This window comes from Macrosteles quadrilineatus, unplaced genomic scaffold (genome assembly GCF_028750875.1).
Source record: "Macrosteles quadrilineatus isolate MER2022 unplaced genomic scaffold, UCM_ALF_1.0 Scaffold_8__2_contigs__length_117827958, whole genome shotgun sequence".
NCBI lineage: Eukaryota > Metazoa > Arthropoda > Insecta > Hemiptera > Cicadellidae > Macrosteles > Macrosteles quadrilineatus.
The window spans coordinates 54,855,472-54,881,403 of record NW_026542601.1 but is presented as its reverse complement, the minus strand read 5'-3'; the positions used below and the strand labels follow the sequence as shown (position 1 = coordinate 54,881,403).

At 36.6% G+C, this 25,932-nt stretch overlaps 1 protein-coding gene across 4 annotated transcripts; it reads left to right on the top strand.

Annotated features, from left to right (window-relative positions):
• The first annotated feature begins 2,275 nt into the window (after positions 1-2,275).
• LOC129001620 (nibrin-like) lies at positions 2,276-25,932 on the top strand. 4 transcript variants are annotated; one of them, XM_054428987.1, is made up of 11 exons: positions 2,276-2,462; positions 4,564-4,682; positions 7,038-7,198; positions 8,639-8,798; positions 9,472-9,730; positions 10,174-10,314; positions 16,538-16,707; positions 19,207-19,265; positions 21,667-22,690; positions 23,710-23,859; positions 25,625-25,932. In XM_054428987.1, the coding sequence occupies exons 3-11, from the start codon at positions 7,116-7,118 to the stop codon at positions 25,796-25,798; spliced, it is 2,220 nt and encodes a 739-aa protein (XP_054284962.1). In that variant the 5' UTR covers positions 2,276-2,462; positions 4,564-4,682; positions 7,038-7,115; the 3' UTR covers positions 25,799-25,932. The 4 variants fall into 4 exon arrangements, with proteins under 4 accessions (XP_054284962.1, XP_054284961.1, XP_054284959.1 ...); XM_054428986.1 differs by having other exon boundaries at positions 2,276-2,668; XM_054428984.1 differs by lacking the exon at positions 2,276-2,462 and adding an exon at positions 2,683-2,944.

Here is a 25,932-nt window from a genome sequence, read left to right as displayed (position 1 = left end):
TTAAGGCAATCCATATAGCACTGGAGGAACAGGATCGGAAAGTGCGCTACGCTCACTTGCCTTCAGGTTAGCTCGTTCGCTACGCCAACTCGCCTCCAGGTTGAAGTTCGTTCGCTACGCTCACTCACCTTTTGGTTGCAAATTAGCTGTTGTCAATGTAAAAGAAATAATAGTGCTGCACCCTGTTGGTAATCCTTGTAACTTTAATGCTATTGAACGTCATAGAACAGAACCAACTTGTTTAATTGAAACAGCTGTTAAGATTCTTCCATTTCTCATAAGGTTAACATGGGAAACTCCAGAGCCACTGGGGCGGAGCCGATTGGACGGATCACGAAATTGATGGTGTATAAACCTATTCCATGAAATTCTACACGTACCAAGTTTCGTGGCAATCGGTTCAGCGGTGTCTGAGTTTATCACTGCCAAACAAATATAATACAAACATCCTCTTTTATACTTATAGAAAAACCAGATTGTTAGTAATTAAAAAACGGTCGTAGGTAAAGTAGTGTACGCAACTCGCGTTAATAGTCTTTACGACACTCGTAGAAGTTTTTAAGTAATTAAAATTTCTACTCGTGTCGTAAAGACTAACTTAACGCAATCGTTGCGTAAACTACTATTACCGGACACCAATCAGCTTATTAAACTGTATTTTAGGCGGTGGGGCACACGGGAGGGACTAAGGCTAACATATCTTGTAGTGTCAGCGTTCGCCGCTAGAACCGCTAAGTTGAAAAAAAAAATTATTTTTAGTTATAAAATTAACTGTTTAATTATAAAATATTGTTTTAAGATTATAAAATAAATTTTTAATTTTTAAAATAAAACTGTCATAACATAACCTAACCAACCAGACTTGCTGATAATATAAAAAACTGTATAAGATAAAAATCTAATTAATAATTACTTATAATTTTTAATTAATTATAAAATTAATTTTAAAATTTAGTATTATAAAATAAAACTGTCATAACCTAACCTAACCAACCAAACTTGCTGATATGAAAAATTTGTTGACAAAAAATTCGTGCTACCACCGGGATTCGAACCCGGGACCACCTGAACACCAAACCGAAACGCTAACAACTAAGCCTTGTTATCTCTATCACTGTTGCTGTCAAAACGTATAATTTGTAGGTTAAATTTAAATTAAATATAATTAAACTGTCATAACCTAACCAAACTTGCTGATAATAAAAACTCGGATGAAGGTTTACTAATCGAAAAAATAGTTCTGTTCTAAAAATAAAATTATAAAATAAATGTCTCAAATTCAATTTTATAATTTTTAAATTATAAAATTAAACTGTCATAACCTAACCAAACCAACCAAACTTGCTGATATGAAAAAAAAATTTTTTTGACAAAAAGTTAGTGATATCAGTGGGATTTAAGCCCGGCACCTTCCGATTATCAGCCCGACACGCTATCCACTACACCACCAAGGCTCATGACTCAGTTCCGTATCGTTGCGGTAATGGTTGACGTCACGCCATCGGCACGGAGCGGTGGTAGGTGGTTTTCCGATCTGATCCTCGTTCCTCGGAGTTGCACTGGCAGTCTAGACGCTTATCTCCCGTGTGCCCATTCCGTATTCTAGGTGGCAATGAATGGTTGAGAGGTTATGATTAGTGATTTTTAGTCTTTTAGTCGGTGGAAATATACGAGGATTTGTACAGATTTATTAGTATGACGCAAACTATCGTACGTAACTCGTCCAAAATGTGTGTACCGGACTAGTCCGGTAAACACTTTTTTCAGGACTAGTAACATGATATACTATTTCGACTTTACTTTTACTACAATTTCTAAAATAAAAAGCCAAGGAGGCTGCACTTTACTTTAGGTCCTACACTCGTTCGATATATCGATATATCGATTGTTTCAATGGATATACCGTTTGGTTAGTTAGGTAAGGTTAACCTAACCTAACTAACCAAACGACATATCGAATGAAACAATTGAATAATCAATATTTTCATTTGAATGAGTGTAGGACCTAAAGTAAAGTGCAGCCTCCAAGGCTCTTACCATTAAACTTTTTTTGATATCTGTTATATTTTTCGAATAAAACAGATGGCACACTTATATCAATCACCCAGTATAAATTACATACTCTATGGTTACACTGTAAAAAAACAGTTTTGCGCGCGCAAACGCGGCAATTCCTCGTCGTCAAGACGTCAGACGTCAGGTATTTGTTTTGTTACTTCGTCCTTCGTCACGTCAATAAAACCTCATCATCAGTCAAGTCAAGTCATGGATGGTCACTACTCTTCACTTCACTACACAAAAAACCCCGTCTTCTGCTAGGCTCTAGGCCAATCAATAATCCATTGAGAGATTGAGATTGAGATAAATAATAGTGCTCTAGGCGCTGTTGTTTACTTACTACTGTTGTGGTTGTGTACTAACTAACTACTGTACTGACTGTGTTGTTGACTGTTGAGTCCAGTGTATAGTTATTTTTATTTACATTTTTCATTCTCCTTATTAAATCACATTAGAGGATAAGTTAAGTTAACTTAGTTATTTGGGCCATGGTTGTGCTTTGTGTTGTGCTGTGATGTGCTCCTTGGTCTAAACTTCTAACTTACTATAGTAGGCCTACGCTACTGCAGTCTCAGACGTTTGAGTTCTAACAGAAAGAAGGGTAAATAAGGTAAAGGCAAAGGGTCATAATCATTCTCTTCAAGCAGTAGGTTTAAATCAACACGATATTCTACCATTGTCCAAGTTTGTTATTCACATTATATAGCCTAATTTGTGAGGTTAACTTATAATGTTTTAACTTACCGAGGCTAAATTTCTTGCCAGACTAGGCCTGGTTAGTTAAATAAAATTGTCATCAATCGAAAATATTTTAAGCCCTTGCTGAGTACCGGTACCTACGACAACTATAGTCCCATCATGTGGCTTCTACGAAATGATAACAAAGGTAAGTCATAGGCCCTAGGTAGGTAGCCTAAAATAATTTTATTTCATCCTTGCATGCTAAGCCGTTTTTCCGTAATCAGTTTGAAGACACCCTAACTTATGTGGCACACCCTGTATATTTAAATATACTTTTATGAATTTGAAGGGATGGTGTTTTTGGCCTCTGGGGACCTCAAAACAAAAAAATAAATCGGTCCCGTGTCGAGGTCCAGGTCCTGCAATGAGGCCAACGGTAATAGCTTAACTTATTCCCTACATAGGAAATTCCCTAAAAATAATAGGCCTAGTGCTGCACCCTGTTTTTAGACCTTACTGCTATTGAACATTCATTTATTTATTCATTCCGACGGCAATCGCCATTTTACAAAATAATACATTAGACAAGATTTACATACAACAAGATAATACAATAGAAAACATCAATAAATGAGTAAGAAGTTTGGTGGTGGTGGTGGACAGTTTGAGTGAATTGCAACAGTTACAACATTGTGAAAAAAGTAACAATAACAAGAAACAGTGTAAATAATTAACATCAATAACAATAACAAGAAAAATTGTGAATAATAAACATCAATAACAATAACAAGAAACAGTGTAAATAATTAACTACAATAACAATAAGTGTGAATAACTTATTTAACATCAATAACAATCAGTAACCATCAAAATGACAACATTGTGGATAATTAACATTAATAAATTTACTATACATAACAATAATAGACTATGGCAATGATAACAATATAATAAACTGTGAAAGAGCTAACGTAACATAAAACAAAACTATATAGCCTAACAAAAGGATGGATCTGGAGGGAGAAAAACTTGTTGATAACTTAGACTATACAACATAGAATAGATAAACATCATAGAACTATAGAACAAACTTGTTTAGTTGAAAAAGCTGTTAAGATTCCTTTTGAATACCGGTAGGCCTACTCGTGCTTAAGGTTAACATGGGAAACTCCAGAGCAACCGGGACGGAACCCGAAGGTCATGTTTACGTTTTCCTTTTTAATTAGCCTAATGTCTAAAAAATCAGTTTATCAAATTTCAGTGACCTAGGTATAGGAAGTATAGGAGAATTAGTGATGAGCGAGTCAGTCCGTAAGAGCTTTGCCTTTTATTGGGATAACCAGAAGCTGATATACTGTAGCCTATACTACTAGTCTGTAACAAAGCTCCAAATATCTTCACACAACATTCTACACCTCATCCTTCACTTATATTTAGGTTAAAATATGCACCTAGGGGGCATCCCCACAGTCTCAAATAAATGATGATTGATAAATTGATTCCTCAAGAGTCAAGAGTGATCCTAGTAACTTAGTACCCAAAACTTAGCCTACCTAGTTTATTTATATCACAGCACATTTACTTAATATGGTAGGCATTTTAGCCCTCCTTTCATGGTTTTGGTTATGTAAATGATAATGAAAAATGCCCAATGGGAGATTCTTAATGTTGGCTAAAAGCTGGTTTAAGTAGGCCTACTACAGTCAAGACATCAGCCTGGACACCTGATCTGAAATACCTCATTGAAAGTACTGTACATGTTTACACCATAAACATGTAGACTACCCAATGTGACTAACGTTTTGTTTTAAAACACTATTTCAGGTTTGGTTTATAGAATTCAGCCTGGAAAGCAAAATATTATCAGCAGAAAAGATGGAGACCTGTTACTTCTTGGAGATCAATCAATCAGCCGCAAACATGCACAAGTTATCGTGCTTCAAGTAAGTACGGTAATCATACCATATCTGAATACCTAAAATACTTTCATCTCTTTTTTTCTCTTGGAGAAAGTAGGCCATCGTTCAACCCAGAGGATAGGCCTACTTCTCAAGGAGGGATTGATCCATAAAGTGTTAGAATGGTAGAGATTTTTGTTATTTTACGGTATTTATACCCTAAGATACGATAGCCGAAAGAATTCTCATATCAATTTCTGTCACCTTAGGCGGCCAACTCCAAGAAATAATGTATTCACTGGATTGGCAAGAGTGCCTTTAGCCATTAAAATAATGGCATCACTACTTTGGAAATGAAACGGACGTTAAAAGTCAAATTTTAGTGCTATTTTGGTCACGTTTTGTCCCAATGTTTACTTCATAGGCTACGTCATTTATGAAATAGGCTACTAAGCCTAGAATCATCTGTTTAGGGAATACGTCATCAATGAAATAACAACAGCTGTTTGGGTAAGCAAATCCAAAACCAAGTGAGATTAATAACCTTATGACTTAAGTTATCTTACGGGTTAAATTGATCGCAAGAACAATAATGTGTGATTGACGTGGCCTAACTGTAAATTAAATTAGGCCTAAATAACTAGGCATCATACAAGTCGACAGCCAGATGTTATGTGCGTACAAAATTGTAAACTTGAGTTTGGATAACCGGGAAAAAGACTATGACAGTGTTGTATATGACTGGGAAACTGACATTTTTTTATCTTTGTTGCCAATGGCCTACAATTGAGTTTTCACTCATTAACGGTGTTTCGATGACTGTTATGTAAGTAAAAAATCACAACTGCAGTGGATGATCGTGGATGTTGCTGCGATCTTGGAAGATCATATCAGATCGTTTAGTTTTGATCGTAACAGAGGTTTACGGATGCTACTAACCTTTTGCTTTTCGAATGTGTCACTTTTGGTTTTGACTCACCGCTATTGTGCTGCCATTGATGGACCATACCGTGAATAGGCCTACTATGGTCCATATCCTATTGGTACGTAGGCCTTCCCAATTATCCATCACCCAATTTCGACGACGATTCTTGGTAGCCTGGTAATTTTTGTAAGAAGCAGTGGTACTTTGTTTGAGAATTACTTTTTACAACACTAACACATTACTACTAACATCTTAGTTATCGTTGGTGTTGAACCTTTCTTACAGTTATGTTAAATTTAAATGTTTTTCTGCAGTTAGTCCTAATCATTTTCAACAAATGTGTAATGTTAATTGTGTATCCCAATAATTACAATGTAAATGAAATTAAATTAAAATTATTTAATACAGGCAAAGTTATGGCAAACTGGTCACTGTCACAAACATTTTATCAGTACAGTTCACCTTTGTATTGTACCGGCTAACCCCTTACTTTGCTGGTTACGTTCCACGCACGGGCAAATAGTCTATGTGAACAGGCAAATGCAAGGTTAAAAGAGGCGGCCAACCTCTTGGAAAAAAACCTAGGCTACCTATTTTGTGGATTAGAAGAATTTGTTCCCCATCCCTGGAGGGCTAGTTATGTATTAGCCAATGTATTTTTATGTATTCATCTTGATTATTCCCATGAGCAAACTACATAACAACATGAATAATCAGATAGCAAAGGGAATTGCTCTGTACCAATTTCCTAGAATTGAAATATTATACTAGAAATGAAATATAATAAGAAATAGCCTGTGATTGATGAAACATAGCAGCTATAATATGTTGAGATATTTCATGAACCTTAAAGAATAATCTCTATTCAGCATTTCATGCTCATACTTTTCAATTACAGTATCTCAATCCACTGAACTAATTTCATTGGCAATATTTGGTTTGGTTAAGTAATGTAAACATGAGAGAGCTCATAGTGTTTTTCACCCTCAACCGCGTCGTCACTACTACACTAGAGAGTCTCAGCCTAGCTACTGAGGATGCCACTTCACAGTAAGGGCGAAACGTCTGGCGATAGTGTAGTAGTGACAACGCGGCTGACGTCGGAAAACACCATGAACTCTTATGACACCGGCCACGAAAGCCTACATTAGAAGGTAAACATGGTTCAAAGTGCTTTTCAACTATCTTGCTCGACCTTATTGTATCATTCCAAACTAAGTTAACGTTAAATTTTCCTAACCAGTGATCAAACGACCAAACTAAACTGTAAGCTATACAATAAAGTTAGTGGGGTTGCAATGATCAAGCATCCCTAACCTCTGAGTGCAAACTATTTCAGTTCAGTTTAAAAGATTTAACTTTTTGTTAACCCTTATTTATTCTAGCCTACCCTTGTCAAGAGCATGTTATCACAAATATTAGTTAGATGCATTAAACATAATGTAAAAATGTAAGTTTTACATTTTGATATTTAGGAAAACAAATGTGCTGGAATACTTTTGAAAGACTTGGGATCCAAATATGGGACTTTTAAAGCTTGTGGGGGAGGAGAGATGACCCAAATTTCTCCAAATGAACCCATCACCTTAAACAATGGAGACTTGATTCGATTTGGCATCCAATGGAATGTCTGGAGGTATGTAATGTAGTATATTAGAACCCCTCTAATCCATCCTCAACTATTTCCAACTCCTTGCTTAATCAGGCTGTGCCATCCCATATCGTTTACAATGGTATTGTGACTATTTCCCATGGCCATGTGGACATCATCTCCTGCAATCACTGTAAAATCATGAATGTGTTCAGCAATCAAAATCATTAAACATCATCGTTTTCTTATGCGACCTGGTGTAATTAATTAATCCCCCAAATTGCGGTCAAATTTAGGACATGTGCTGTGGAACGGAAAAATTTTTATCGTAGACTGGGAGTTTTGGAATATCTTGGACAGATTCCCCGGTCATGAAAAAAATCATTGTCTTCGGCAATTGAGGCAAAATATTTAACGCCTCCTGCGGTCACAGTTATGATCTTTGTGTGAATATATTTCAAAACCTTAAAAATCTTCTGCTGTAACGGAAAAACCATTAAAGTCCTATTGCCTTCCACGATCGTGGCGAAATTCTCAATATCTACTGCGGCAATGGAAACATCATCTTCATCTTGTGCGATCATGGGAAAATCCTAAACATGCTGCTTCGCAGATAATCCAATCTTTTCACTGTCCCGGTCCTATAGGTGATGGATTAGCGGGATCGTAGCCTATGTAGTACATAATTGGACTCAATGATCAATTATCTTTATTCTTGCTTATCTACCAAACTGACATTGAAACTTTCCCATTCATAAGTTCTTTTTAACAAAATAATTCTGGTAATTGTGATTATAAATTTTCTTCAGTTTTCCCTCTTTTTCCCTTCATCATAAATACTGTACTTTTTATGGAGCCTATCTTAACATTTTGATCTACTAAGTGGTAACAACATTAAAAATATAAGAGGAACTTTGATTCTTGGTTACTTGGTTAAAAACTGACCAAATGAGACACAACTACATGTATTATAACTGAAAGGTTTTGCAAAACCCTTATCTAATGTTGCTGTAGCCAGTTTAGTAATGTTGATAAAAGAAAATGCATTTTAATGGTTTGATTGAAACTATATCTGGCTACGATTGGCTAAAGAAACAACTGGTCATAGCATAGAAGAGACTACACTAGGCATCTCATCAGGCCTACATTGTACACTCACCCTGACCCTGTATTAATATTTTATACATATAGAAGATAGTAAGAGAGAGAGTACACTGACAAGAAGTGTGTTTCCTCTCCTAATAAAACTTAGTTAAAAACTTATTTAAAACACAGTATTACAACTTCACTACTTATAATTAAAAAAATCTTGAGTTCACATATTGTGACGCTTAATTTCATCCTCTAACATTTTCATTTCAAAGTATTTGCATGTTAACACTTTTACTTAGTGTAGCAGTGTAGTGGTAGTAAAGCCAGAAACTCTGGTGACTCTTAGTGGTTATTATGCTAAATTGTGTATTGATCAATTATTTTAATGTTCAGTGTCGAGTATTTTCCGCTGATCGTAGCAACATCAACCCTAAACGCAGAAGAGAAGGCTGAAGTGCAGAATTTTGTGGAATCATTGAGTGGTGAAGTGGCTAAAGATTGGCAGGACAGCTGCACCCATCTCACCATGAACAAGTTAACCATGACTGTAAAGGTATGTGAGTATTAAGCAAGTTGTTAACAATTTTCATCATAGAATGCCCCTTGAGTATTGCTGATTTTACGTGGCTAAATCTCTAGGCACATTATAGTCTTGATTATGCATTACGATTATCTGATTTCAAGGAGAAATAACTTTAAATCATGATGTTTCATAGAACAGCAGCACGGTTGCAAAGCTTTCTAGTAAATTTAACTTATATGTTGCAAATTCATTTGGGATTTGTTCATATATTTTTTTTAAGTTTGCAGCTTCAACTTTGGATTTAAACTTCTATCTGGGCCTCTGACCATCGTGAAAACCTATCAAGCAAAGTAAGGGGCGAGCCATTGTAGGTTCCTAGTACAAAAACAAACTGTAGACCTACTGATGGGCCTAAATAATATGAGTTATGGTACAGGCATGTGGGAACCCAAAACATGACTTTTTTATAACTGAGCCACAGACTCACCAACAAAAAGTAATATTTTTGTATAGTAATATTTTTCAAAGGCAATACATTTTTTTCTGTTACTATTTTTTTATTTTAACAAACTATGATTTTTGTACAAGTAGATCCTTGTAGGTATCTTTCTTATAGTATTGGCAATACTATAAGAATACTATAGTCCTTGTAGTGTCTAAAGAACTTTATATATTAAGATACCATATCTCATGCTCTGTTTAGGTTGTTTGTGCTTTGGCTTGTGGAAAGCCTATTGTCATTCCGGGGTACTGGAAAGCCCTCAATGATGCTTTGGCAGCTGCTGATGCAAGTCTGCCAGACTACAAGGACTTTGTGCCTCCACTGGTGGAAACATTGTTGAATCCTTCAGAAGTGTCCTTCACTCCCAACCCTGAGCGAGCTAAGCTGTTCACAGGGTATACTTTTGTTGCAACTTCAGCTAGACAACTAAACCGGATAAAACCCATGATAACCGCAGCTGGTGAGTAGGCCAAATTATTATTTTCAAAAAAGATGCTGTAGTGCCAACTAATTAGTCTTAGTCTTAGGTAGAAACCTCTTCAAGCCCTCAAGGAGTCAAAATATACACTTCATTTAAAAAAGTTTGTAAAAAATTAGATCACAGAAAAAATATTTGTCATAAAACAAACACTCTTACACACATAATAAAAGACTTTCACTTCAGCTCATTTTTAAAACTCTGTACAGACCCAAAGATTGTTAGTTAACACGCTGTGAAAATATTGAGGCATTTTGTGGTGCATCTAGGCTACAGTGGATCCATCAGGCTATAGTTCTACTTTTTCAATCCAATTAATTGTGATATTATACTTTGTTTGTATGTCACATTTGCGACTTCCCCTCAACTTTACAGGTTTTACTATATGAGTTTATTTGGAAACTAAATAGTAGATTGTGTTTCAGGTGGTAATGTGGTCGAGTTCTCAGCTGAGTCTTGGCCTCAAAGAAAGCTGATGCAGGCCAGAACTGTTCTGATGCAACTCACCACAGGCAGGCAAGGCTCTCAGCAATCTCAAGTTGCTGATGGATATATGAATGCTGCTCGTAAGTTGAAAACCGAGTCTTGATACTTTCACATGTTAAATACACACTTTCCCTTTAAACTGGGGATCAAGCTGCTCTAGTGGTTAGAGCGCAGGACTTTGGTACCTGAGGTCCCGGGTTCAAATCCCGCCAAATCACCAATGGATTTTGTAATTTTATCTATGTGATAATGCCGCAACCCCTAGGTCTATCCCGAAGTAATGTGAAAAACAATCCCGGACTTGAGCCTAGCTTCAGCGTCCTAGGACCCAACAAAAAAATTTCTTGAAACTATTATCACAAATACAGTAGACTATTGATAATTCAAAATAGGGATGGACGGGATTGAATTTTTAGTTCGGGACGGGATTTTTATTTCCTTCCCGATTTTCGGGACGGGACGGGACGGGATTTTTTTTCTGTGCATAAAAAGAAAGTACTGTATTGCAGTTACCAAAAAAAGACATACGAAATCAATTTTCACCATTTGTGGCACTGATCTATAAAAACCAAAAAATGGGTAACAATTTACAGGTACCTATAGTAACTTGTGACTCGCGGGTCACGGGGTGATCGTCTGTATGACTCACGGTCACGGCGCAATCGTCGTCATGACTCGCGGTCACGGCGCGATCGTCGGTATGACTCCGCGGTCACGGGGTTATCGTCGGTATGACTCGCGGTCACGGCATTATCGTCGGTATGACTCGCGATCACGGCTCGATGACTCCGCGGTCACAGCGCGATCGTTGGTATGACTCCGCGGTCACGGCGCGATCGTCGGTATGACTCGCGGTCACGGCGCGATCGTCGGTATGACTCCGCGGTCACGGGGTTATCGTCGGTATGACTCGCGGTCACGGCATTATCGTCGGTATGACTCGCGGTCACGGCGTGATCGTCGGTATGACTCGCGGTCACGCAAGGCGCGATCATCGATGTGACTCCGCGGTCACGGAGTTATCGTCGGTATGACTCGCGGTCACGGCGCGATCGTCGGTAGGACTCCACGGTCACGGCGCAATCGTCGGTATGACTCGCGATCACGGCTCGATGACTCCGCGGTCACAGCGCGATCGTTGGTATGACTCCGCGGTCACGGCGCGATCGTCGGTATGACTCGCGGTCACGGCGCGATCGTCGGTATGACTCCGCGGTCACGGGGTTATCGTCGGTATGACTCGCGGTCACGGCATTATCGTCGGTATGACTCGCGATCACGGCTCGATGACTCCGCGGTCACAGCGCGATCGTTGGTATGACTCCGCGGTCACGGCGCGATCGTCGGTATGACTCGCGGTCACGGCGCGATCGTCGGTATGACTCCGCGGTCACGGGGTTATCGTCGGTATGACTCGCGGTCACGGCATTATCGTCGGTATGACTCGCGGTCACGGCGTGATCGTCGGTATGACTCGCGGTCACGCAGGGCGCGATCATCGATGTGACTCCGCGGTCACGGAGTTATCGTCGGTATGACTCGCGGTCACGGCGCGATCGTCGGTAGGACTCCACGGTCACGGCGCAATCGTCGGTAGGACTCCGCGATCACGGCGCGATCGTCGGTATGATTTTTTTCCTGCGTTCGCGGACCTATCGCTCGCAATAACGGCGTTATCGGCACTCGCGAAGCGGAAAAATTGCCGACGATCGGACCAAATCCCGTCCCGAAAAATTCCCGAGTCAAATGTAATCCCGTCCCGATAATCGGGAATATTTTTTTCCCGAAAAATTCCCGAAATTTTGGGACTTGTCCATCCCTAATTCAAAATTGGTGGGCCAAGCATATAAATTTGAATTATCAAGAGTTTTGAATTATCAAGAGTTCAATTTATCGGGAGAAAAATAAACCATTCGAATTACAGAGAGTTAATTTGTTTAATACATACAAAGGTACAGCACGTTACAATAAAACATCATACCGTATTTTAGTACACTTTTAAACAATCAACGGCTTATTTTTCAGTTACTGTAGTTGCAAAGAAATCTGTTATTTAGCGCTATATATTTCGCCAATAGCTGAACTATCAGCTGTCGACAACGACGTTTGTGCTCAAGGAGATGTCGCGCAATCTAGAGATCGGATTGCCTACTTAGAAAAACAAGTCAGCGAACTAACTCAGACTACTGCTCTAACTAAACAAACATCAAAACGTCCAACACTAGCCTACCATGGGAACAGGTTGTACTGTACTGTATAGTATAACAGGAAGAGATCACTTCGAATTATAGAGTGTTTTGCCGACTAAACTTCGAATTACTGTGTGACTTTGATTTATAGAGTGTTTTTTCGACGAAACTTCGAATTACAGCATTACTTCGAATTATAGAGTGTTAACCGACAAAACTTCGAATTACTGAGTTACTTCGAATTATAGAGTGTTTTTCCGACGAAACTTCGAATTACTGCGTGTTACAAATTGACCTGCCCTCTATTTGGACTTTGAAATACCGAGTGTATCAAAATGCATGGTAAAAATTTGAAATATTGAGAGATTCTCTAGGGACTGAGCCTTCATTTTGAATTATCGAAAGTTTTGAATTATCAAGTGTTTGAATTACCAAGAGTGGACTGTAACATAAAAATTTACTGGTAACCAAGAAAGTAAAACACTGTTGCTATAATTAATTATTAAGAAACAAATCAATACTTGTGCTCTCAACCACAGGTTTTATCAATCAATTATTGAGGGTGCAATGCGTTCAAAAAGAGAAACTGTATAACCCCGCCATTTTGAATAAAGGAGTATCATATGTATACTAATCTATATATACTATTTCATATGTAATACTAAAAAAAATTAGGACTGTTCAAAAAGTATCTGACCTTATTTTTTATCTAGTAATACAACAACTGCATTGAGCTGTACCCCTGTGTGTACATTGAGGCAACTATAAAGCACGTCTTGTGACCTTGACATGGCATCAGTTTGTTGTCGGCCGCCAAATGTGAAATTGTGTATACTTAGTGTTTGTAATTTTTTTGTGGTAAGCAAAATGACAGAAAGGGTGGAACAGCGATACTGCATTCAATTTTGCCAAGCTCAAACGATTCTTAAGATTCAGAAAGCCTTTAGAAGACACTATATGGGTGTAACACAGAGTAGTACAACAGATTTAAAGACACATTCGTAAACAGTGAACCTCATTCTGGGAGACCATCATCAAGTTGAATCAATGAAGTTATCAATTAAGTTTGAGTTTTAGTGATGGAGGATCGACGTATTAAGTTGGAATCAGTTTTGGTTCAGTTCTTTCAATTTAAATGGAAGATTTGGCTATGCGCAGAGTTGCTGCAAAATTTGTCAAGAACTTGACTGATGAACAAAAGTAATTGTGGCTTGAAGATATGTTATTATATTAAGTTATAATGTTATAAAAAGTTATAATCGTTATAAAAAAGTTATAATGATAATCTTTTAATTATAAAAAAGTTATAATGATAATCTTTTTTTATAAAAATAATTGGCTACAGGCTGGTCCATAAACATTTCAAGTCTACTTCAGTATCCCAAAGTCAAAGGTAGGATAGAGCAGATTGCCATGTGTAGCGTACTATGATCAGCTGTTTTATTAGCCAAGGCCAATCAAAACACCCAATTAGGGATGGGCCGATTCCGATTCTCGATACCTCGATCCCTTCGATACCAGTGGTATCGAAGAATCGCTGGTACTCGATACTTCGCTTGATACCGATTCTGAAAAGTAAGGTTAATTAATAATGCTAAACTCAACTGACATTGAAGGTTGTAAAGAGTGGCACATCATAGTTTATTTGAAATACTCTGAAGTCAGCTAATATAAATAATTCCAAGTTCATTATCTCACATTCGTAATAGTTTTATAATCCAAAATAGATTGCCATTGCATTTCAGAACGAGTAGCAATGGGTATGACCAGCTGTGTTCAGTTGACAACAGTGACAAGACAACTAGGCCTAACAGAACTCTAGTTGCCGCCATGTTGTCAGATCAAAGGCAATGTTGCCAGATGGTACAAGCATTTAATATACAGGGTGAGTTTTAATTGTCCCCCACCCAACGTTTTTCTACATTTTTTTAAATATCAATCCCAGACCACTTCAAAACATTGTTGGGTAGTAAGTACTTCATTTTGACAAGGTGGTCATTTCCGGCCGCCATCTTGGATCCGCCATATTGGATGCAAAATATTTTTTTTCAAAAGTAAAGGTGGGGTTGTAACCCATTATTTCAAATTAGATTTTTACCCTGATTACAATGCCACAAACTGTTTTTAAAAATCTTGATTCATTCAAAAGTTATGAGGGCTTTTCAAAACTTTATTTTCAGCCCATTTTAACATTGTGCATTTACAAACTAAGACCATAATCTCAAAATAGTGCTAGATGAAGATAAGTATACACTACCAGTCATTGTCAACATATTTTCTCTTTGTTATGACTGATGTATTTTTTTCGGCCGCCATCTTGGATTCACCATTTTGAAATGTGATATATTATTTTAAATATGAAGGGTGTGTTGTGACCCATCATTTCGAACTACTTTTTTAAGCTAAACCCTATGCTGCAATCAGTTTTTTGTTATCAAGTTTTATTTATGAGATATTGCATTTTTTTTTGTTAAAAATTTAAATATTTCAAAATCAAAATATGAAAATGAAAAACGGATCATGTAATTGAGTTCAGCTTAAAAAAGTAATCCGAAATGATGGGCCACAACACCCCCTTCATATTTAAAATAATTTATCATGTTTCAAAATGGCGGATCCAAGATGGCGGCCGAAAAAATTACATCAGTCATAACCAAGTGAAAATAAGTCGACAATGACTGTTAGTGTATATTTATCTTTATCTAGCACTATTTTGAGATCATGGTCCTTAGTTTGTAAATGCACAATGTTAAAATGGGCTAAAAATAAAGTTTTAAAAAGCCCTCATAACTTTGGAATGAATCAAGATTTTTGAAACGGTTTGTGGCATTGTAATCAGGGTAAAAATCTAGTTCAAAATAATGGGTCACAACCCCACCTTTACATTTGAAAAAAAATATTTTGCATCCAATATGGCGGATCCAAGATGGCGGCCAGAAATGACCACCTTGTCAAAATGAAGTACTTACTACCCAACAATGTTTGGAAGTGGTCTGGGATTGATATTTGTAAAAATGTAGAAAAAAGTTTGGGGGGACATTTAAAACTCACCCTGTATACATATAATACACATAAGGTGTATATAGTCAATGGTTTAACTCACATTTTCTAACTCCAAATTGTGGCATAGCTTATAATGTTTTGTGAAAGTGTGGCATAGCTTATAACTGATTATAAGCTATGGAACAAATTCACGATTATAAGCTATGACATTATAAGATATGAGACCCCACGAACTGTTCAGCTAATTCAGGGCTTCATGGTGACTATTGTAGAAAGCCATGTAGCGATGTATTTTTATCGTTTTTTTTATGTTGTTTCTCTATGACTGAACTGAAACAGCTGTCATGAGTTTGCAAATGGCAAATGAATTGTTTAACCTATGTTTTGGTTTTTTGTTGTTTGTTTTCTGTGCGTGCATAGTGAGTTTGAGTTGTTCAAAATGGATATGATCTCCACTCCGTTCTCGTGATGTGATGATCTCCATGACTTTTTTATATGATTCGTTAAGTAATTTAAGTGATATTGATGATGACAATATTGAAGATGACTTTGGGTTTATAACTCAAGCAATATGGAACATTCATTGTAGGCCTAGATGTACAAATTATGAATTCTTATGAAAAAAAAAAAAAACTCTAAACATTTTAGGTCTACCTAAATTAGTAATTGTGCTCAATTAATTATTATTATCAATTAATTATTAATTTAATAAAATATGTTAAAATTCATGTCTTCTTTAAATAGCCCTATCTTATTTTTCCTTTTTGGCTAACCTAATCTATGTAACCTTAATCAATACAATGCAGTTATCTTATTGTATAAAGATTAAATAAAGTTATATCATAAGTTTATAAGTTATGTGTGTTATTAAATGAATTTTTAACAGGTATCGGTATCGAGTGCGGAATCGAGAATCGAAACCAAAGTTGTAGAATCGGTATCGGAATCGACCAATTCAGGACTCGGCCCATCTCTACACCCAATGTTCAAGGACAGCTGGGGGTGCAGTTTTGTACCATCTGGCCTGTCTTTCTTTCTCATACTACACTTGAAAATGTAATTGGAATGGCAAATTTTAATTGGAAAAGTTAATGTGTATGTACATTCACAGGTCAGCTGAAGGCAGAGGGAGTCAGGTGTATACCGGAATCGGAGATCGGTCTCAGCATCCTGTATTGTAGTCTGGATCATCACTGTAACCCTAGGCACAACCCTCAGTCACTGTTTGGCGACTCATCTCAGAACACTCAGCAGATCACCACTATCTGCGCTAACTCTGAGGTGATGTACATATTACGTTTCAAAAGTTATTCCATCTGTTACAATTTTCTCATGAAAATCATACAGTACTAGTAAAATCCCTCATATCCCACCATGATGGGACCGGGGCATGGTCAGAACGGTCAAAAGGTCAGATAACGGGAGGAGCATAACTTGCAATCTTGATAACACTGGTAATCGTCTCTTGCAATCATGGCAGCACCTGTGTAGATATCCTTCTATCTTGGCGACACAGACACTGGTCATCGTCTCCTACAATTACGGCAATACCCGTGAACATATCTTGCGATATCGATGACATTGGTGACTGTAATCGTCTTCTGCGTTCTAATGACACCAGTGAGCATATCGGTCACTGATCGCCTTCGGTTTTGGCGACATCAGTTATTGTCTCCCGCGATCATGGCAACACTCATGATCATATTTTTTGCGATAATGGTGACACCGGTTATTGTCTACTGCGATCCAATAACACCCATCAGGATATCCTTAGGTTTTGTCGACACCGGCAATTGTCTCCCGCGGTCACGGCAACACCCTTGAACATGTCTTGCAATAATGGCGACACCGGTAATCATCTCCTGCAATCACGACAACACCCGTGGCCGTGAGCTTATCTTGCGATTTTGGCGACGCCGGTAATCATCTTCAGCGATTACGGCAAAACCTGTGAGAATGTCTGACAGTCTCGTTGACACTGGTATTCATCTGTCATGATTACCACAACACCCATGATCGGCCTTTTGGTTAACCAAACACGATCGGCTTTATTGCCTCTTAGGTAACAAATTGACGGTTGGACATTAGGTCGGATATCCCAAGGAGTCGGTTAAGATGAGGTTGGATACAAAGGGTTCTTCTGCAGTTGCTCCCACCGCTCCCTAACCCATAATATGACTTGTTGACAAGCTAATGGGAGAAAGTATGTGTCAGATTGTTGATACCGTTTATTTATTTACACATTTTGTCAGAATTATAACATGATTCATCACCCGAGATTGTGATGACTGGCTAGGTAGCTGAGTGATTATAGTGCTCGCCTACCATTGAAAAGATTTTTGGTTAGATCTTGATCAAAATCATTAGATTTTTGATAACTTAAAACTGGAGTTAGAGATACTAAACATTCACCATCCAGTCATATTCAGCTTCAGGTAGGTATTTCCATCTCAGTGGGTGTAGTTGTCCTAAAGTAACTATTAGTGATTTGTGGTAACTTATTGATCAGTTTATGCATACGATGATTCAAAACATCGTCCAAACGATGACAAACTTTGTAGATGTCTTCAATCTCCTTTGAACAAATCATTCGAATCTCGTCAAAGTATCGGGGATAAAAGAGCTGTGAAATTTTGGAAGTTTAACATCCCAACGTTTAAATGGTTCAATTACATTTTTTGTATCACTGTCAAACTAGTAATATACTAATGGCAAAAATTTAATAAACATATGCATCTATAAAGCTATGAACGATTTGATATTTTGATATCCTTGTGCGAACCGTAAGCCGCACACTTGAATGAAAGGTCTTGATGTAAAACTTCCCCGTAAAATATCAGTTTTTTGAAAAACCCTTTCTTAAGGGCATGGACTGTGTTTAATCACATTTAAAACATTGAAGATTACTCAGCTGTTCGATTTGTTATTGTTTTAGTTTGTTTATTTTTCCTTGATTAACCTTTTGATTCTACCATAGATTTATATATTGCATAAAGAGAAGTGACATTACGTTTTTGTTGTAATGTGGGATAGTGTTCAAACCTTTGAATTCTGTTTCAATTGTTTACATTTAAATTTATTAGTTTATATATAAAAAAAAAAACTGCAATTAATATTGTTTTGCAGTTAAATGTTGTATACATAATTAATTACACAAGAACCATAGAGTTTCAACTGAGCCTTTTGTGTCCAAACTGAGAAAAAGACACATCTGTAGAGTATTTTTCCTTGTGACATGGACAATGGACATTGAAAATTAATTTACATTGAGAATAAATGCCTATCATCCAGCAGTTTGCATTGGACGAGGCAGTGAAAAAACGCCCTATTATCTTCTCTGTGTTCTCTTCTCTCCCCATGGCGAGGCACGGGCAGAACAACTAGTTTTTAAGTTTTATTTATAATTATAGTAAGCTTGACCAAAGATAGCAGTTTAGGGGGTTGTTATATTTTAAAGGTCAAAGTGGCGTAGCTTATACCATTCTTACATATTTGCTATGTTCTCCAGTTAGACCATACTTAGTTGAATTTTGCAGACTTAGTGGTAATTTTCAGAATTCTTCAGTGCCAGTAGGTAGTTAGTTAACTTGCCTACCTATCTGTAAGTTTTATCTATCCTAATGTGGATTGTAATAGGGTAAGTAGTGTTAAGTATGGATCAATTTAATAAAATTCCTATCCGAATAATCAGTTCTTACTCATCATATGATAAGCAAACAAGAACAATAGATGAATGGATGAAATCCAGTAATTGCATTAATGAAAACATTAATTTCACAGGAGTCGACCAGCTCCAAAGCATCTGTAGATATGACTGCTCCATCAAGTAGTAAAAAAAGGTATGTGTAGATTTAGATAACTACTGCAACAATTAAGATGATGTGATTTCCTAATGTTGTATGTTGTTTTTTCTGAGTCACTATGATCTATATAAATAAAATTAGAGTTTTGTCTGTACATTGCTCAGAATCATAAATTTTTAGGTTATTTTTACGTTTTATACATTAAAGAAGCGAAACAAGTCTCATCTAAATTTCTGTCTGTCTGTCTGTCTGTCTTTCTGTCTTTCTGCAACACTCAAGATGGCATTTTACGCAATCTTCTCCAGGAAAACGAGAGTACCTATCAAGACCCAAGTCGTTTTAATGTATTCACTGGATTGGCGAGAGTGTCTTTAGCCATTAAAATATGGCCTCACTACTTTGTAATTAAAATTACGGACGTTCAAAAATGCAGTTTTGTGCGATTTTTGTCAAGTTTTCGTCCAATTTTTATCACATAATCATCTATGAAATAACGAACAGCTGTTCGGATCAAGATTATTTTTTCTAGCTGTCACTGAAATGTTTACAAATGTTGTTTACAAACACCGCAACCATTTCCGATCACGTTTTGAAGGCAAATCCCATCCAAGTGAGATTAAAAACGTTTTTCTTACATAAAGGATTTAATTAATCGCAAGTGGAATAATATAGTGTAATCGTAAATTAAATAACTAGGCATCATCCAGGTCAGGAACCAGAGATTCTTTGTGTATAAAATTGTTCTGGAGTTTTGATAACCAGAAAGAAGACATTGAATCAGTGTTGTATACGGCTGGGAAACTTAAATTTACTAATGATCGTCACCAATAGCTTAGAAACAAGGTTCCACTCATTGACGGCTCTTCAATGGCGGTTGTGTAAAGTGTGAAGTAAAAAATCACAACTGCAGAGGGTGATTGTAACAGAGGTTTAAGGATTATGCTAAGCTCGATTTTCCAATGTGTCACTTTCTGTTCCTACCATTGACTATATATAGTCAATAGTTCCTACTCACCGTGTGATGCAATCGCTGGACCATACAGCCAATAGGCCCATAGCCCATCTCTTGGGTACGTACTCTTACAGAATTATTTTTTTAACAACCTTTTCGACAACGGTCCTTGATATTGGTACTTTTCCATAGAATACACGGCCTACCTAGGTACTTAAGAAATAAAATTACAAACGTCCAAAAACCCAACGTTGTGTGATTTTTGTCACATTTCCTTATATTGTTAATAGATATACCAGCAATCATTGTTTAGAGAATACGTAATCTATCATTTTTACGTACCAACACATCACAGTAATTTACAAATTAGTTAGTGGTGTTGCACCTTATTTATTACAGGCGTAGGCCTATTCAATTTATTGATGTCTTAACTGTATAATTTTTGCTTTTTCTGTCTGGATTCCAAAATGTTAGTTTATGCTAAGCGATAATGCAATTTAGTAAAACATTTATTCAGCAAACCATCATGAATTGTTCAAACGCTTTGAACGTTGTATATGTATCAATAGTTCGTGGTCTATTTTGGTAATTTTTTACCATAAATGACCAATCTAAATCGTCTATAGTAGGCCTACTGTACTTCATTTCATATAGCAAACCGATTCAGATAGCATTTCGACAGAATTTCAGGTCATCTCCGGTCCAAGCATTAGCAAATATAAATTGTTATGATAAAATTTTATGACATTAACAAAGATTTCAAATACTAATTTTATATGTACTTTTTTATGCTTAAAGCGTAGCAAATTCCCTAATTAAGTTCTGTATTTTTGTGTGTATGTCTGTTGGTAACGCATTAATGTCCTTATTTCTCAGTGTTTCACGAAAAGGACAAGAGCACCTTGATAATGAAAATGTCAACCCGAATAAAGTGTTAAATTATGAGTTTGAAGTAGTACCTTAAATACCTTTAACCATTATGTTATAGTCCTTTGAATTCTGAACAAAATTGTACAAATCCCATTTCCGTATATTTGATACTGTATTTGCGAAGGAATAGTTTTGTCAGCATATCTGAAAATATGCAAACCAACTGCTGTGCTTTAGTATATAAGAAGGTTTTAACTGACTATGATGAGATCCCCGTGCGTAGAACGGGCACACAGCTAGTATAATATATATGAGGTTACATTACCTTAATTGCCTTTTTTTCAAGTTTTTGTATTTATAAACAACTTGTGCATGGCCGGCTGATAACTTCATGTTGTATGTTGTTTTTTCTTAATCACTGTGATATAATATATATGAGGTTACATATATTTAAGGTGATTAAGGTAATATAACCTTATAGGTATATATTATGTGATTTATTTAACTTTCTGATTAAAAAAACATTTTTGACAATAATTAATTTTTCATCATCATCCAAAAACAAAAAAACTGTTCTTAAAGTTGTTTTATGACTCACACAATAATTTGTTTCAGAGTATTGGAAAATTCAAGTGATGATGACAATCCAAGAAAAAAAGCAAATTCAGAAGACCTCTTCAGTTCTCAAGGAGATGAACACAGGACAGGCCAAAATCCCAATGTACCATCTACTTCTTCTAACAAGCAAGAACCAAAAGACCGACCAATTGTTAATCCTTCATTAGATATGTTTGCTCCTTCCGGTCAGAGTGATGTGAATAAAAACACTTTAACTAAATCAAAATCCAACCTGTCTCAAAATATTCCAAAGGCAAATCAGATAGTTAACCCATCCTTGGATATGTTTGCTCCGTCTGGACAGTCATCAGTAAAGACATTCCCAATCCAAATACCTCCTTCTAACCATGATATTTTTGCCCCTAGTGGAAGCCGACAATCATCAAAAAAGAGAAACGCCAGCAATGAGTCAACTTCTACCCCGAACAAACAACCAAGGAAGAATGATGATGAAGAAAATGATGACTTTTCGTTTTCAAACAAGACTAGTAAAACTCAGAAAACATCCACAGTAAAGGATGATGCATTTTCTTTTTCCTCATCTAAAAGATCTCATCAAAATGTGATGGATGAAGATGAGGATGATGCGTTTTCATTTGTTTCATCCAAAAAGGGTAATCAGTCGAAATCGGAGAATAAAGATGAATTTTCATTCATATCGAGCAAAAGCTCAAAAAAACGTAACCGGTCGAGTAACGCAGATATGTTTGATACGAGCAATATCAATGAGAGCAATAATAGGCCTAGTTGCTCTGGTATGACTAATCGTAACTTAGCATCTTATGAGAATAATGAAGATGATTTGTTTGCTTTTACTGAGGGCCAAACGTTAAAGAAAAGAAAGGAAGATGAGAGTGTTGTCAATATAGATGAACCTGAACTGGAAGTGAAACTCGGGTTATTTAGCAAAAAAGACAATTCCACAGATGTACAGGACGCTAGTGAACCAATTGTTTTTGATCCTCCAGATGAAAAGACGGCTGTAGTGTATAGTAAAGACAAATCCCATAATGTAAAACAGGTTTGTAATCAGAATTATACTAATAATAGTATATTGTATTCCATTTGTAATAATCGGTAATTTTTTTCAACTTACTAGTTTTATCTTTAGTAAAAGTGTTGCAAGTTGTTTGATGCACTTAAGGGAAGGGTTTCACAATTATTTTATCTTTAAAATAATCTCTTACTTTGAAACTTACAATAGGCTAGCTTAGACATCCCATCCCCATGTTAAATTTGTAGCCAGCTTTTGTACCAAAATCGCTGTAGTTGATGTGAGCCACCAACAGATTGTGCTGATCTAAATTACTGATTTCTGTTTAATAATACACAATATTTTTTACCAATTCAAACTAATGGAATTACTTATTGTGAGCTATAGCAACTGCTATGACCCATCAACTTGGCCAGCAACAAAAAAATAAGGTAGAAAATATAGTTTTAGCCACTAGCGCATTCTCTGACTGGGTCACACAACTACGAACTTTTTTTACTAATGAAATGGCTACAGCTAATCCATATAGATGGGGCGTCTAGTTATTCATTTTACGGATAGTTTCTTCTTTTATTTAAAAGTAATCATTTAGTTAGGCTATTATTCCCCCCTAAGTGAGCATTTTAAGTATCTCCTCAGTATTTTAGACTTTTACAAAGAAATCAATGAACATTTTAAAGGAGTTATTGGATTTAAATATCATAACTTATGTATTTCAAGCCTAAAGACAATTTGAAAAATGTTTGTCACTTGGCAAAAATCCTACATTGAAGCCAAATATTCAATTTAGCATACTATAGAGTTTACTGGCTCCACATCTCTAGAAGTAGAAAGTATTTTTGAATGATGGAAGGTAGATTCTATATGAATCTATCTACACATACTTGTTAGTAAAGATCAATGCTGCAAATCTGAACTCAGACAATGAGCCGGAAATACAATCTGTATATAAATTGTCTGCCATACTGAGCATTGACATTTTTGTGGTTCATTTTTTTGGTAATAAAAATAAATTTAATCGATTTAATGCCAATGTATGATTACAGGAGGTATGCAACGATGATGAAATTGATGAGCTATCGAAGGAACTCTACAACACAACCATTGTAGTTGTCAAGCCGTTGGTGGTGGCGAAACAGGAACCCGTAGTGGCCAATGCAATCAGCAGCGGCAAGAACTTTAAAAAGTTCCGCAAGGTATGTATTCAGTACAATCATAAATTTTTGGATACTGAAGTAGCCATCCCATCTATATGGACCAACTTTCGCCAAGATGTTATAGTTTACAATAGTTGGTTAAAAAGCCTGCAAATTCGCCAAAAAATAGTGTCTGCCAGTGCCTCATATCAACTACATAAATTTTAATAAAAAAAGGCAACAACTTAACATGGGGATGGAAAGTCTAATTCTATCAATAGTCAAAGGTACAGCAAACAAGCGTTGCTCGGTAGTTCTTTCATAAAGTTCTGCAAGAGATTCCTCAAGCTTCATCAAAATGCTGGTATTATTTAAGTTGTATTTATTATTGAAGTTCCAAAAGTTAGCCATTTATTTCCATCCAAAAGCTCTGCAAGTTATTCATTTAGTTTCGTCCAACAGTTGTATAATTTATTCATTCGGCTTCATAAAAATAAAATGCTCTGCAAGATATTCATTTAGTTTCATTAAAAGTTCTCTAACGTGTTCATTCCCTTAAACTCTCGGTAGTCTTTCCAGGGTGTAATAAGGTACTTCTTGGTTCCTAACCCATCACTTGGATTGACACTGCTTGGTTCTGGAGGTTGAAATAGGGAATGACAGATGATCTCTCATATCTCCGACTATGAACCACTCGGTCAATAATTGCCTTTTGATCACAGAAAACATATTACTATAACCCAGAATGCCAACCGCATGGTAAAAAGCATTAAGTGTTTTGAGAGAGCTTTGCCTGTCAACTGTAGGCAGCGCCACCAGCGTTGCTATGCTGAGTGCATGGCAACGCTGGTGGCGCTGCGTACGATTGACAGGCAAAGCTCTCTCAAAACACTTAATGCTTTTTACCATGCGGTTGGCATTCTGGGTTATAGTAATATGTTTTCTGTGCTTTTGATAGCTCTTCAATGATGGATCGCCCCATAGTATTAACAAATCTGGACTTGAATGGCTTAGAACCTTGGATTTAGCAGTTTTTTTTTATCAATGACATCACTATGGAATAAATAATCAAACAAACAATGCGGTTTTACTACGAGTCATGTATTTTGTGGTCGTTATAAATTGATAAGGAAATAAGAAGAAAAAAGTTGTAAACAAAATACATAAATACATTTGTAATTTTCCTATTGATTTCATGAAAATTGTAGAGTATTAAAATCCATTGCATATTTATAATTCTCATGGTTGCTTGCATTTAATCTGCTAGCTTGATCCATGTACAATTGGATCATACAATGTGAAGTCATATGGCCTGATTGAATAAACTTACCCCATTGGTTTTTTCATCACACCACCTTCCGTTCCCATTGCTACTATGATCACCCGACACACTATGTATGTATGTACAGTCAGTCGTCCTACCTCACCGGCTCCCGCACGCCAATACGGCTTTTCTTAAATATTGACTGTGTGTTTTATTTGAGTACCTGCTTCTTTGTTCGCATCTAGGCCCGGATGCGACAAAAATCAACCAATAAAATAGTTCTCATAGGCTTAACATCCTAACTTTGAAAGCTGGAGGGTAGAGCTCTATTGAATTTTAAGATTGGGAATAAGCCTTACCCAGACATTCATGGGCAAATTTTCCAATGTTTCACAATAAACGCATAGTTTCTTTCAATGGCATAATGGAGAACATTTTTATTTTAGATAGCATTTTCGTGGTAAGGCTCTATTGCAAATTTAATTTATTTCTAAAGGTTGGCATAGCAGATTTTCATTTACAGCATGTGATTGTTATATTAAGACAATTTACGTTTCACAGGTTACAGGACTAAACAAGAGGGCTATTCCACACATTATAGGCGGCAGTGATTTGGTGCCACACTACGCCAACTGTGAGAACATCGACGACGTACTTCCTCCCTCCCCACCACCTGTGGAGCCTGATGATGACTGGGGCTTTGCGATGGACAAGAAAAAAGGTAGAAAGCGATAAAAATGAGCTGCAACAACTTATATTACTACCTATTGTTTTACAACCATCACTATTTTGTTATATTTTATATTTTTATACTCAGGAACGTCAAGTGTGATACATGTAGTTACGTTTTATACAATATAGTTTTTTGG